Here is a 13,569-nt window from a genome sequence, read left to right as displayed (position 1 = left end):
TGGGCTGTGCACTCAGGATGACATCATCCCCAGCCCCCATAGCTAACCACAGGCAGGCACAGCCCTCCCTTGGGTGTCTACTCACCAGCCTCTGGGCCCTTCAGTGGAGAAGCAGAACTCCTGGTCACAGTATGTTTCTGATCTGCAGCCACTCCACATGTTCCTAATGGTGCAATTCCTGGAAAATACCTATAGGGATGTGGAAAGAGGACTCCCCTGCTGCCCCACCATGGGAGCAAAGAGGTCACGAATCTCCCTTGGGAACTCTTCTTGGATTATTCCAGACAGAGCCTCAAGCCTCCCCAGCCCAGGCTTTTCAGGACAAACCAGCCCCTTTTTCCTGTGTTTGAGACTGGCTGGGACACAGGCAAGCACTCAGAGACACCAGGGGTTTGTTTTCAGAAGAGAAGTTTAATCTAATTTACATATTCCTAGGTACATTAATAACCAGAATAGGCCCAATGAAAAAAGTTAAAAGGTAAATTCCCTCCAAGCTCTGCTCAGCTTGGGACTCCAAATAAAAATGGATGCTTGTTGTTTCTACACAAAACTAGAGTTAAAAAATTTGAGGTTCTATGCAGCTAGACATAAAAAGCAACTGCGAGTGTGGCCGCAAGGGGAGCCCAGGCTGTGTTGCATGGGGGCCAGATGCTCCCACTGCTGCCATGGGGGGAAGCCAAGTTGGCAGGAGACGTGTTAGTAGCACCGGATGCCTCCCCAGAGACTCCTGCGCTCACCATCACGCCACCTGGAGCTGAGCCAACTCTGTATGCACCTGATGCTGGTCAGGAGCCTCCGTGCCTGGCCTGAGAGGCTGCACGGCAGAGACCTTGAGACATGCCATGACCCATGGCAAAGTGAGGGTGGAAAGAGGGGTGCACCCTGTGCCAGCTATGGCACCCTCTGTAATGGTGCGCGAGCTGGGTGGGACAACACATGGACGCCGAGGGGGCGGGGGAGGGAGGATGAACGGACGCAGACGGGCAGAGCAATGAACCCATGACTTGCCGTTTAATGTGTGTGATAGGGGAGGTGGGGGTGCCATTGGGGGTGCGGGGGAGAGGAACATGCAGCGCAACCCGGTAAGAACGGACTCCGACATCTACACGGACTACACGTGTTGCCTACGCAATCGAATATACAGGAACCCGCGGCCACATACACAATCCAGTGGCAGCAGCCGGCAGTGTCGCCCTCCAGCCCACCCTCCGTGCTGGCCCCATGCTCACGGCCTGGGCCCAAGCCTGAGCCTGAGCGGCCCGCGGGGCAGACACACTGCCCTCGCTGGAGCTGCAGAGTCTTTGGACTAACTGGTGTTCATGATGGGGAGAGAAGCCCCCTCCCCATGGCTCAGGGACAAGTCCCCTGGGTGGGGGCGCAGCCCAGTGCTTCCCAGGGATCCTCTAGGGTCCTGTCTCTGAGCTGAGGGCTGCACCCCGGACTGCTCTGTTCCATGTAGTGCTTGAGGCTGGCTCCCCTGCTCTTGGTGAGTCGTTCTGGGGGAGCTGGGCCTTGGGGGCTGCTGAGCCCAGTGCTCAGAGGGCAGCTGCCCCTCTCCGGGAGTGACTGCAGCAGCGGTGTTGTGCTGGCTCCGGGGCAAGCGTCTGCATCCAAAAGGGGGCAGCAGGCAGTGCTCCCGGAAGGGCTCCGTCACTGAGCCTCGGCCACAGCCTGGGCCTCGGGTGCCACGGCCTCGCTGCGCAGGGGATCAACTTTGGAGAAATTCATTTCCAGGATGTGGCGCTGGAGATGCCGCACCCACTCCTCCTGGATGGAGAGCGGGCCCTGGAACTCCACCTCGCAGAACCTGCCCAGGAGAGGCCAGCGCATGAACCCCCGGCTCGGACTGCCGCGGGCGCCGGCTGCTGTGGCTCCGGCGGGGCCCCGCAGTGCTGGGCACTGCACAAACACAAGAGAGACAACCCCAGCCCCGGAGGGCTCGATCTCACGGTGCAGACATAGGAGGGGGGGCAGGGAGTGAGAGGGGCTGGCCTCACCAAGCCAGGCTGGGGGGTGACCAACATGGCAGCAGCACCCACGGGCTGCCAGAAGGTGGCTGAACCTGGGCATGAGCTGGAGGCACAAACAGCCCTTTTGAGAGCCAAACTCAGGCCAGAGTAGGGGACAGAGGTGCTGAATGAAGCCAGGCCTGAAGCAGGCCTGGAGTTCTGTGCAGCTTGTTTCACAGGACATGTAGGGGTTCAAGAACACCCTGCTGGTCAAGGGGTGATGGGGGGGGAGGGGTTCCTCATGCACTGGGCAGGGGCGCCACTGGAAGGAGTGCAGACCCCTCCAGGGAAAGGGACTGGGGACTCTGGCCAGGGTCCCATGGCCTGGGTGGGGTAAGTCAGCATCTCCCCTACCCCCACCAGACAAACCTGCACTTGAGGGTGTACATGTTGCCCACAAACTTCACCAGGGACGTCTGCGGTGGCCGGGGTACCAGTGAGGGCACTGGCCGCATGCGGGGTGGGGGCTGGCGCGCCTCTTCCATCTTCTGCTGGAAGTCACCGGCCTCCTCCTCACGGGATGCTGGGGCCTCCGGGGGCCGGGCCTGTCTCCGTTCAAACTCTAGGGTGGAAGAGGAAAATTCAGACCTGGGTGGCACAGTGAGATGTGCCCCACAGGACCATTGCAGGCCTAGTTTGACCCCCCGCCACGTTGCCCTGCCTCCTGGGGGCCTGACTAGCTGCATAGGGCCATACAACCAACCGATCTCCCTTCCATGCCTGCAGGAACACATGACTGTGCAGCTGACTGCTCAGAGAGGGAGGGGGGTGGGATGAATAGAGGCTTGCCTTGGAGGAGCTTGCAGTCTGTCTGTGGTCTCCCCCCCACCTCATTCCCATACTGCTAGAGAGAAGGGTCCAGGGTTGAGCCCCCAGCCTGGCTTGGCCTGGCCTGCCCGGGGTAGCTCTGACTCACTGTTGATGTTCTGGCGCTGGTGCTCTTCCACCTTGACCAGGGACAGGGGTGAGGTGATCATGGGCCGTTCACTGGCACCACCCCCATCCAGCAGCTTCCCAGGCTCGCCGTGCACCAACTCGCTTGCCAGGCTTTTGCCCACCAGGGCCATTCCACCAGGCTGCAAGCTGAGGGGTAGGCGCTTGGCTGTGACTTCCTGCTCCCGGGCATGGGAGGCATTGCGAAATTTCTTGGTGAAGGGGCGACCACCCTGGATGTAGCTGCGGTAGGCGCCGGCTTTCTGTGGCCGGTGCTTGATCCACTCGCTCAGGGTCTCAATGGGCGAGCCATTCACGCACCACTCGGTCACACCAAACTGGCGCAGATGGGCTCGGGCATGGCTGGCCAGTGCCTTGCGGTTCTCAAAGTAGAGCCCACAGAGCTCACAGCAGGCTTCACTGGCTGCGGGGAGGGGGGGAGACAAACAAGATGAGAGCTCACAGGGATGGGGCGGGGTGGCAAGGGGGGGACTTCCCCCTTCCCACCTGTCCTTCCCTCCCTGCCCCAGGCTATGGGGCACTACAGTAGCCTTGGAGCCTGACTACCCAACCCCAACCCCTGGAGTCCCTGTGGGATCAGTGGTCTGCATCCAGCTGGAGAGACCCACCCCCCATGAGGACACGGCAGGCTTTGGGCACCTGCTGGCTGCTCTGCAGGGCATGCACCACTACCTGGGACACCCAGCATCACAAACTGTGCTCACTTGGCGTCAACAGACTGCTTTGCTTAGGCTGCAGAGAGCTCTGGGATCCAGGTTGGGCAGGGAGGAGACTGAGTCCAGCCCAGATGTTCAGGCTGGTCCCTTTCACATAACCACAGTTAAAGTCAGGCAGGCAGAGCCCTCTGGAGATCGCATCTAATCCAACCCCCTGCCTGATGCAGGATCAGCCCCATCCAAACCATCCAATGCAAATTCTTCTCTCACCTACTACTGAAACTACACAGTCAACACTACTACACAACCACAAGGCAGAGCACCCACACCTGCCACAGGTAAAGCAGGGGAAGCAAGGGCTGCCAGTGCCCTGCTGTGAGGGTTACTAAAATATGCCTGAGAGATGCCAGGCAAAGGCCACACTCCTTGCAACAAAGGAAGGCAAAAACCACCCCCAGTCCATATTGGTTTGACAATGGATTAAAATTTCCTCTTGACCCCCACCACCCCCTCCAATGCGATGTTCAATCTGACCCTAAGTGGAGAGGCACGACTCTAACCAGGAATCTTTGGGGTTGAGTCCCAGCAGGAACACTCAGCCCAGTGACCATTCCCAGCCTGGGCTGCAGCTAACACCCAGTGCCTCTGAGGGAGACTCCTTCCCAGCAGCAACAGCCCCAGTGCCCTCTAGCATTTGGCTGCAGCCAGCCAGCCAGTTCTCTCTGGGGTATGGCCTGATTCCTCTGGACTCTCCACCACCCCCACTATGGACAGTGCCCAGTGTTGTAGCTGGGGCCTCAGCCCAGATCCCCAACACCCCCATCCCCACTTACATGTGTGCGCAGGCTTGTCGTGGACAGACTTGGTCTTGAAGGGCAGCTCAGTCTGGATGTAGGCCTTCTGCTTCATCTCCGTGTGCCCACCCAGACGGTCGTCTTGCAGGGGCCGCTTGGTGGGAAGCGGTGTCAGGAAGCCACCTGGGGACTTGCTGGTGAGCGGCGTGAGCGAGAGCTCACGACCCAGGCTGGAGCCACCTGGGCCAGGCTTCCCTGGTCGCCCACCCAGCGGAGACAGTGCCATGGCGTGCAGAACCTTCCCAGGGGACTTGGGGTCAATCCCATCCTCACCCAGCAGCTTGGGGGGCTCAATGCTGGAGGCATGTGGCTCCTTCTTGATGATGCACGGCTTGGACTTCTTCTTGAGGATCTCACGGAGGGTGTCAATAGGGGAACCATTGACAGACCACTCGGTCACTCCCATCTGCCGTAGGTGGGACCGGGCATGGCTGGACAGGCCCTTGCGGTTCTCAAAGAACTCGCCACAGAACTCACAGCGGATGTCCCGCACAGGGTCAGCTCGTGAAGCTGTTGGGAGTGGAGAGTGGTATCAGTGGAAGGAGACTGTGCCCTATGACTGGGCATGTCCCTTCGCCATCCCACACACACAGAGAGCAGGTAGAGCAAGGGTGGGTAAGCTTGCAGCTACAGACCCCCAGAAAGCAGGGAGGCACCTGGGCTCTCAACTACATCTGCTAAATGGAGACAGATGCCAACACCTGCCCTTCTCCAGCCTGCCCCAAGGACTCCTGAAGAATGTCACCGATGCTGTCCCAACCCTCCCCCGCAAACCAGGTAAGTACAGTCCCCAAAGAGAAAAGCCGTTTGACCAAAAGATCTCCTGGCCTTTGGGCCATGCTCCACCCCAGCCGTAGGTAGACACCAGGATTCCTGTCACCCAGGGCCTTCCTTTAGTATGACAGCTCCCTACTTTCCCACCACAGGTCCTGTCAGGACAGGAATCTCTACCATCAGTGCAGGCAGGGCGGCTGCTGGTGGCACTTACAAAGGTTCAAGGGAGACATCTCGTCCCGCGGGGACCAGGCCCGGTCAGAAGGATGGTGCTCGCTGTGGAGGCCACCTGATAGCATCTCCCGCTTGATCTCCACCCGCATGTGGTCCTGCTTCAGCTTCTTCTGCAAGGAGGTTGGGGAGAGCCCAGGGAACATCTTCCTGGCAGTTGGGGGTGGGGAGGAGGTAGGCGACTGTCCCATGGGACTCCCTGGCTGCTGGACCTTCTTGGAGAGGGTGGCCACATGCAGGTCCCCAGGACCACGTGGCTCCAGTGACCCCATGCCCAGGATGGCCTTGGCCATGGCTTTCTGCCCTGGTGCAAGTGTGTTGGAAGCACCACTCCGGGGCTGACCCCTGCGCTTGAGGATCTCGCGCAGGGTGTCAATAGGGGAACCGTTGACGTACCACTCGGTCACCCCCATCTGCCGCAGATGGGACCGGGCATGGCTAGACAGGCCCTTGCGGTTCTCGAAGTACTCGCCACAGAACTCACACCGGATGTCCCGCACAGGCTCTGCCCCCGAGGCTGAAACAAGGAGGGGAGAGGTGGGTTACCTTGGCATGACACAATGCTGGGGTGTCAGCAAGAATGTCCCCTAACACATGGCACAGGTTTGAGACTCTGTACAATAGTAAAGATACCCCAGAGAGAAAAAGAAGACTCAGGTCATCGATGGATGCCTGGGCAGCACAACAGATGCTGGGGATGGCCATGAGGGAGGGAAGCAGCTACTCTGTGAACATCCAGAATAGGCACAAATGCCAGAGGTTTCCTTTGCTGGCTCTTGCAGGCAGGTGGCCTGGGATGAGGTAGTTGCCTTGGTGTCTCTGGGTGTATCCTGGAGGGAGCATTCCCTACCCCAGGCTGCTGAGGCATGTGCCTGTAGGCTGAGTTCCCCATAGGGACAGGGACCTGCAAGGATACGCACACATGCCCCTTCAAGTCTCCTCCCTGTCAACCCCAAACAGTCTTCCCTGGCAGCTCAGTAGCACATGCCCCTGCCATGCCAGTTGGCAGCACTCTGTACACTAGAGGCTGAGCATACCCTGACTAATCCATGTGCTAGGTACTCAGCCTTTGGCACCCCTCACCCCCAAGCTCCTGCATCTGCGGTGTTCCTGCCTGTGGAGTGCTTCAGGAAGCCCTGGTTTTCAGCATGTGCTGGAGTGGATGGAGGATTTGCACAAAACATAACATGTCTGCCACCATAGGAAGCCACGGGCTGAGCCATGCAGTCTCCTGCAGTGAATGCTTAGCAGTGAATGAGTGCAAGTCAACAGGCTGTCAGGGTGGGAGCTGGGCAATACAATATTGCCAGCTCAGAGGAGAGAGAGTGCACGGCGGAGCTGGACCTGGTACTTGGCCCTCCCTGCCTGAGGGGAAAGGAGCAACCCCCAGATGTGTGCCCTTAGGTACAGTACGACGGCAGCTTGACCCCCTCCCGGAGTGAGCTCCAGCCCCCTGAATGCTGGCTTGACAGCAAGGATGATGGAGCTTGGTCCCCTGTGGCGAGCTCAGATGAACGCATGCAGCACTGGGCAGCAGGGGCTGGGCCCTGAGAAGCAGTGATAATGCCCTAGAAAGAGCAGAAACTGCCATACCCTGAACTGTCCTGAAAGGGAGTGACTTAACCAGCCATGGATCTACCCGGGAGCATCTCACGACCCACTGGGCTTGAATGCAGAGTACTCTAGTGGGTATCTAAGACTACATGGGGCAGGAGAGGGCCTGGACTGCAGTGGGAAGGCCGCACACGTGCCCTGCCAAGGACAGGCCAAGAGCAGCACACTAGGAGCCAGCCATGAGAACCAGGAAAGGTGATGCTTATAGGGAGGAAAGGCAGGCCACCAGTAGAGTACATTTCAGTTCCTGCCTAACAGAAGTCTCCACTGGGTACAGGACAGGGCTTGGACTCTGGGCTTCACAAAACAAGGACTGGGAGGGGGAGTAGGAGTGGGGAGAGAGGAGGCTGTGTTGAGAGGGAACCTACAAAGGTTGAGTGGAGACATCCCAGCATCTGAAGCCCAGTAGGCGGTGGAGGAAAGGTGCTGTTTCCTGTGCAGGCTGGCCCCGGCTGACAGCCTGTGGGCTTGTGGCTTCAGTTTCTTGGCTGGTGGAGGGGAGTGAGGTGGAAGCCTGGATGGCTCTCTGCCCAGGGGCCGTGGTGGCGGTGGTGGTTTCACGCCTGCTGTGGGCGCTGCAGCAGCTGAGCTCTTTGGGCTGGGTCTGGGGGAGGCCCCCAGCTCTCCTAACGCCTTTCTCTCACTAGGGAGGAGAGAGGACAGACGGCTTTTGAAGTCTTCGCTTTGGATGAGGTCATTTAACACGTCAATGGGGGATCCTTTTGCATCAGGGTCGGTCACGCCGAGGTGTCTCAGGTGGGCTCTAGCGTGACTCGACAAGCCCTTTCTGGTTTCAAACCAGGCACCACATAACTGGCAGTCAAGGTCTCTGCCCGAGTCACTATCTACAGCTGCGAAAAGAAAACACATTCATCACAACATGGACGGGCACTGGGGCGCATGGCTGTGGAGCACCGGGGATGGCCCTGCCCGGACCTCGCCTGGGCCGTCTCTCCACCCTAGCGTAAGAGTTAGGAATGTGCTGGCCGAGGGCCATGCTTCTGCCGCTGCCCACAGGGCTATGTTGGGACTCCACTGGAAACCTGCCACCTTGGGGCTTCACACTTGCAACATCTCCATGGAACACGCTACAAATCTCTCTAAACTGCTGCAATAAAATCAGTGGCCAGGGGAACAACACCTAATAATCTGACCACTGGCTCCTCTGTTCCTGACCAGCTGCAGCTACGCAGTCCTTCCCACTGCCATCGACGGCCTGGGCCTAGTGCCTGACACCCCTTGAATGCTGGAGCTTTGAAGTGTCAGAGGGCCATAGGCAACTGTAGCTGCCCCCTCCAGGGTTGCCATTGTTCGAGTCTCACCTAGTTGCAGGCCAGAAATGGCAGAAAGAGAATCAGACTGAAGGGATCTTAAGGGCTGGTGATTTGTGACAAGACAGGATGACTCGTGGACCTCTTGCACTGAGAACTTGGCTATCCCCAGTCCTAGCTGTTTAAAAGGGTGCTCATTTGAGCCTGCAAGGGCCAACTGCAGCAAGCTCTGAAACATCATTCCGTCTCCTCCCCTGGCCCCTGCAGCAGAGGAGGACTTGGATCAATTCAGAACACCCCCTGCTTTATATAAAGTGATTTTGACCAAGGGAGTTGGCGTCCCCTTCCACAACGTCACCCCACAACAGGCCCCACAGGGTTAGGCACGGCTGAGGCTTTTCAGAAGCCCTGGAAAGCCTGTTCACTACTGGCTGACAGCAAGGACAGGGAAGTCAGTGCTGGACACAGGCAGCACAGTGCACAAGCCAGGTCCATGCACATCTGTGCAGAAGGCCCACCTCATGCAGCTGTGGTGGCAAGACCTCTTCCATGCAAATCTAGCAGCATCAAGCAGGCAGGATGTCGCAGCAATAGCCAAACTGTGGGCACATGACTGGGTATCCACAGGCCAGACAAACATCCGCTTGCCCAGCTGGCTTCTACAGCCTCAAGGAAGAGCCATGCGCAGCTACTGATCTCGGCTGGAGGCCAGCACACACTGCAGCTGCTTTGGCGACTTGGACAACTGGTCTAGGCTCAGTCCTTGTCAGTAGTGCAGACAGACAAGGAAGGGCAGTGGTGCAAGGAACTGAGGGTGGGAATTGGTCAGAGACACAGCAATCAGACACTTGGTTTTCCTAGCAGTTATTTTACAGCCTCTTTCCTGCCTGTGTAGGAGCAGCAGAATTGGCTGCCTCTACCCCTGCCGAGCCAGATGGGGTCAAGGCACCTCTGCATTAGGGTGGAACAGACCCCATAAGGTACTGTTAAGGGTGAAGGCATGAGGAGGGTGGTGGAAGAACTGAGTGGAATGTGGATGTTAGACCATTCAGAACAGCTGCGCAGGCCACAAAGCCTCCCCTGCTGGCGTCTGCTTAGCTGGTGGGATGGGGAGCCGTGAAAGTCCAGATGCAAACAGATGAGACTTGGCACATCAATGCAGACAAACTGACTGTGCTCTTACTGGCTGGCACAGCCTAGGGCAGGGGCCAAAGAGCCCAAGCAGACTGCTCAGGGCTTGCAGATTGCCTCAGACCAGACCTGCCTTTGGGGAATAGGGTGGCTGGGACAGCAGTCCTGCTACTACTGCTGGCCTCAACAAAGCAAAGCAAGGTTGTGCAAGAAGCAACGTATGAAGGAAGACTGAAATTGAGATGGAAAAGCAACGGAGCTAAGGCACCTGGGCTGACACACCCTCCGAACATGCTGCTAGGCTGGCACAGGAGAGCTTCATGAAGTGGAGGGTGTAAGGGGCTGAGAAGGTACCTGGCTGGGGCCCCTGGGGCCAATATCAGTTCCTGCGATAGGCTGCACTGGACTCCTTGGTCAGGGCCAGGCAGAGCTGAAGTCTCCCTCAGACTCAGTGTGCTGCGCCGCGTCATGCTGGACTAACTCTTTCACAGATCCCTGGGCTCCGAGTGTGTGCAGAGCAGGAGTCTAGCAAGCTGCAGGGCTAGTTCAGACCTGGATGGTTTAATGCCCCGTCACGTTGGCTGGTGTCTCCCAAAGGGCTCCGGGCTTCCCATAAGAGGCGGGGCACTGAGGGGACAGGGATGTGCTGAAAGCTGACATGCGGCATGCTGCAGGATGATTCGCTTGGAAAAAGGTAGGGGTGCGTTGGTGGCAGGACTCCTCAGGCCCAGAACAGAAGCACTCAGGCAGGTGGCTGCATAGGTGCCTTGCAACCATGAAGCCCTGAGGAGATGGTGTGCTCTGCTCCCCCAACTGTAACAACTGCAAGATCCAGCTTTACTAAGACCGCTTCAGAGAGGACAGGAGAGGAGTCCACACTAAACCAAGCAGAGGTGAATCCCTTCCCCTATGAGCTATGACCACATGCACCAGAGGCAGGGAGGGATTCACACAGCTGTGAATGAGACAGGCACCCCCAACCCAAGTCTGCAGGTCTCTGCCCCCCACATTGGTTTGCAAGGCAAGGATGCTGACAGCCAGGTGAGAGAAACAGTCGCTCTGGGTCCTCCCCCACCCAGGGAAAAGTACTAGCAGATCCCTGATTGCACCCTCCCATCCAGGATGGGGTACAGGGCTTCTGGCTGATTCATGCCAGGGGCCATGATGGTATGCTCAGCAAGGCCAAGCAAAATAGGCTGCCCAACCCACCAGCAGCTGTGCCACAGTCAGCAAGGGTGCCTACAGCCCCAGGTCCCTGCCCCAAGCCCAGGGGGAAATGACAAAGGCAAAGGGACTCACTCAGATTCAGGGGCCCTTCGTCCTCAGGCTGCGGCCACTGTGCTTTTGGGGAGCTCTGCAGGGGGCTCAGAGGCAGCTTGTGGGGCTTGTCCTCGGGGTTCTTCAGAGGAGGAGATCCCGAGAGCGAGGGAGGCACCTTCTTGAGGATGGGGGAGCCCGGCTGCGAGAGGTTTTTCGAGGAGAAACCCGGTGGGGACTTGATGGCCTTGTTGATGGGGGCATCGGGCGGGCGCTCGCCCACCTTGCTGAGAGCCAGAAGTGCAGGCCGTGGGGAGCCAGCTGTCCCCTCCTTGGGGGAGCTGGACTTCTTCCCAAGCGTTGGGGACATGGGGCTGCCGTCGGGCTTGCCCTTCTGCTTCATCAGTTCGTAGAGCAGGTCAATGGGGGCACCGCTGCTCTCTGACTCAGCCACACCAAGCTGGCGCAGGTGGGAGCGGGCATGGCTGGACAGGCCCTTGCGGGTCTCGAAACAGGCGCCACAGACCTCGCACGTTGTGAGGTTTTGGGCTGCAAAGAGGAGCAGGTGTCAGAGGGGGTGGGGCTCACACCAGGTGCCTGCACTGTCCAGAACCTGCAGGCAGGCAGCCACCCCCACAGCACTGTGCCAGCTGCTCTAGCCACCCCACCCCTCCCTGCCATCTTAGCCACCTCCCTTCTGGATGGCAAAGCATCGTCCTGCAGGCTCCCTGGGGCAAGGGACTACTCCACTGATTGTTAGAGCCCCCCTCCCCACCACTAGGGCTTCTGGATGCCCCTGCAGCAACCAGCAGGGAGCAGAGAAGAAGTTGCAGAAGAGAGGTGCTGCATGTCAGGCCCAAGGCAACAAAGAGATATGGCAGCAAAAGGCCAAAGTTTGAGATCTGTGCAGGAACAGCAGAGCTGGTGCCCCTGCAATCAGCTGCTTCTTTGCTGTGTGGCCTGACCTGCTGGGGGGTGGGAGTGTGCACAATGTCTGTGACTCTCTCTTTACACCTGTTGCTCAGTTATACTTCCAGCTGCTCAGCACAGGCTCTTGGGCACTACTTCCAGACACAACAAAGTCCCCTCTGAAACTGGGATGCAGATACTTCTGAGGAGAAGAGTGAATCTGCAAGCCCCACAGGCACTGCCTGAGGCACCAGCACAGTGCCCCATAGCCATGTCTAGGCCTATCTTCAATGTCTGGTAAGTGTCTAGTATGCAGTGGGTGTTGCCAGAACCCATCCTCTTTCCTTAAAATTTCAAGTCTTTCCACCTCACTCCCTGGCCTGCTGTTCCTGTCACCCTAAAGAGCTGGCTCGGGGGGGCATGGCTTTGGCAAAAACAATTGCCCATCGAGAACAAAATGGTTATTAAAAAAAAAAATCACATGAATTTAAGAATAATAGAACTCTCATGGGGTCCCTTCCAGCCCTAAACTTCTGTGAATCTGAACTGGAGTCCTCCATGGTTCTTGGGAGAAAGACTTCCTTCTACAGGAAAAAGTGCCAGCTGTGGTGGGAAGACACTCACTTTTGGAGTCCTGGGGGTCTGGCTTGCTTCCCGGTGGTTCAGGAGACAGCTTGGTCCCTATTCGGTTTGAAGGCTGATCCAGCTGACCGGGGGTAGCACTCTTCTTTGGAAGGGGTGGCAAGCCCAACTCAACTGCCACCATCTCATCCTCCTCAGAGGCCATGACTGCCAAGAGAAGGGAACACTGTAAATAGTGAAGTGTTAACAAAACTCACTCAACAGAAACCTGAATAAAGGTTAAGCCGCTCTGCCTGCCATCAAAACGCCCTAAAAGTTATTCATTAGCTTCCTGTTACCAAGACTGAAGAATGGAAGTGACAAAAGCCTCCCGGCTCCTGCCAGCTACTCATGGGAACAGAGGAAGCTTTACAGGTAAGAGATGTTGTTGGGCAAATCTGGCTGTCATCAACAGACCAAGAACCATGGGCTCACACATGCATTGGATGGGATCACATTACCAGTCACCACTGCACTGGGATGTAAAGGATTCTTCTGGAAGCTGCCCGCTCTCTCAGCAGCATACAGTCCACCCTCACCCCCTCCCAGCCCCATCCCGTTTCATAGTGCTGTTTCTGTAGGAGTAGCTCTGGACACGGTCCAGACCTACACTGGGCTTGGCACTGGGCAGACAGCCCAGCCAGCCCCTACCCATCTATTTGTTGCCAGCGAGGTAAGAATATACACATCACTGACATAACAGCATTTTATGAACTAGTACGACTTGTCACAGACCTTAGAAATTACAGTCCTGTCAGCACTTCATAAGGATCAAAGAATTAATAACCTCATCAACAGGGCTTGCTAACATGACAGGGATACTGATAGTCAGAGCAATGGGTACTGCCCTCTGCGGTGGTTGTAAGACTAAATGGATAAAGGCAACAGAACTGACAAGAGACCTTAGGGAAGGGCAAGGGCAAGGGCTAGCGATACTGCTTTGGGGAAGCAGATCATTTATTTAGGCTGTTTTCCATCCAGGTGTTTCATTTCCAATGCAAGCCTGCTGGAGAAAAAAAAAGCTGCTTTCTCTTTTCTCAGTGGCTGTACAGGACAGGACTGGAAGCAATGGCCTCAAGCTGCAGCAGGGTAAATTCAGGCTGGAGAACAGGAAGAACTTTCTGACTGTAAGAGTGGTCAAGCACTGCATAAACAGTCTTCAAATACCTGAAGGGCAATTACAGAAAGAACTGAGATGTGCTTTTCTCTGTGGGTGAAGGGGACAGAACTAGGAGCAAAGGCTGCAAACTGTACCAAAGGGAATTTAAATGGGAGATTAGGAGGAACG

The 13,569-nt window shown here is 57.2% G+C and overlaps 1 protein-coding gene across 12 annotated transcripts in view; it reads right to left on the bottom strand.

The window, feature by feature from the left end:
- Window positions 1-391: 391 nt before the first annotated feature.
- Window positions 392-13,569, bottom strand: part of WIZ (WIZ zinc finger) — a 113,091-nt gene continuing 99,913 nt past the window's right edge. For 5 of the 12 annotated variants that reach the window (XM_090059935.1, XM_090059936.1, XM_090059944.1 and 2 more), the window contains 8 exons: window positions 12,285-12,449; window positions 10,794-11,300; window positions 7,461-7,943; window positions 5,462-5,995; window positions 4,453-4,983; window positions 2,926-3,366; window positions 2,379-2,571; window positions 392-1,899 (listed from right to left, as the gene is read on the bottom strand). In XM_090059935.1, the coding sequence (XP_089916061.1) occupies window positions 1,725-1,899; window positions 2,379-2,571; window positions 2,926-3,366; window positions 4,453-4,983; window positions 5,462-5,995; window positions 7,461-7,943; window positions 10,794-11,300; window positions 12,285-12,449 (3,029 nt within the window). In that variant the 3' untranslated portion in view covers window positions 392-1,724. The remainder of the gene's footprint in view (window positions 1,900-2,378; window positions 2,572-2,925; window positions 3,367-4,452; window positions 4,984-5,461; window positions 5,996-7,460; window positions 7,944-10,793; window positions 11,301-12,284; window positions 12,450-13,569) is intronic. The other 7 variants (XM_090059937.1, XM_090059947.1, XM_090059941.1 and 4 more) reach the window with 5 other exon arrangements.

This window comes from Crocodylus siamensis, chromosome 8 (assembly GCF_052110815.1).
Source record: "Crocodylus siamensis isolate JL-2025a chromosome 8, ASM5211081v1, whole genome shotgun sequence".
Taxonomy (NCBI): domain Eukaryota; kingdom Metazoa; phylum Chordata; order Crocodylia; family Crocodylidae; genus Crocodylus; species Crocodylus siamensis.
The sequence above is the reverse complement of the archived record's forward strand: the minus strand, read 5'-3'. Positions and strand labels throughout refer to the sequence as shown.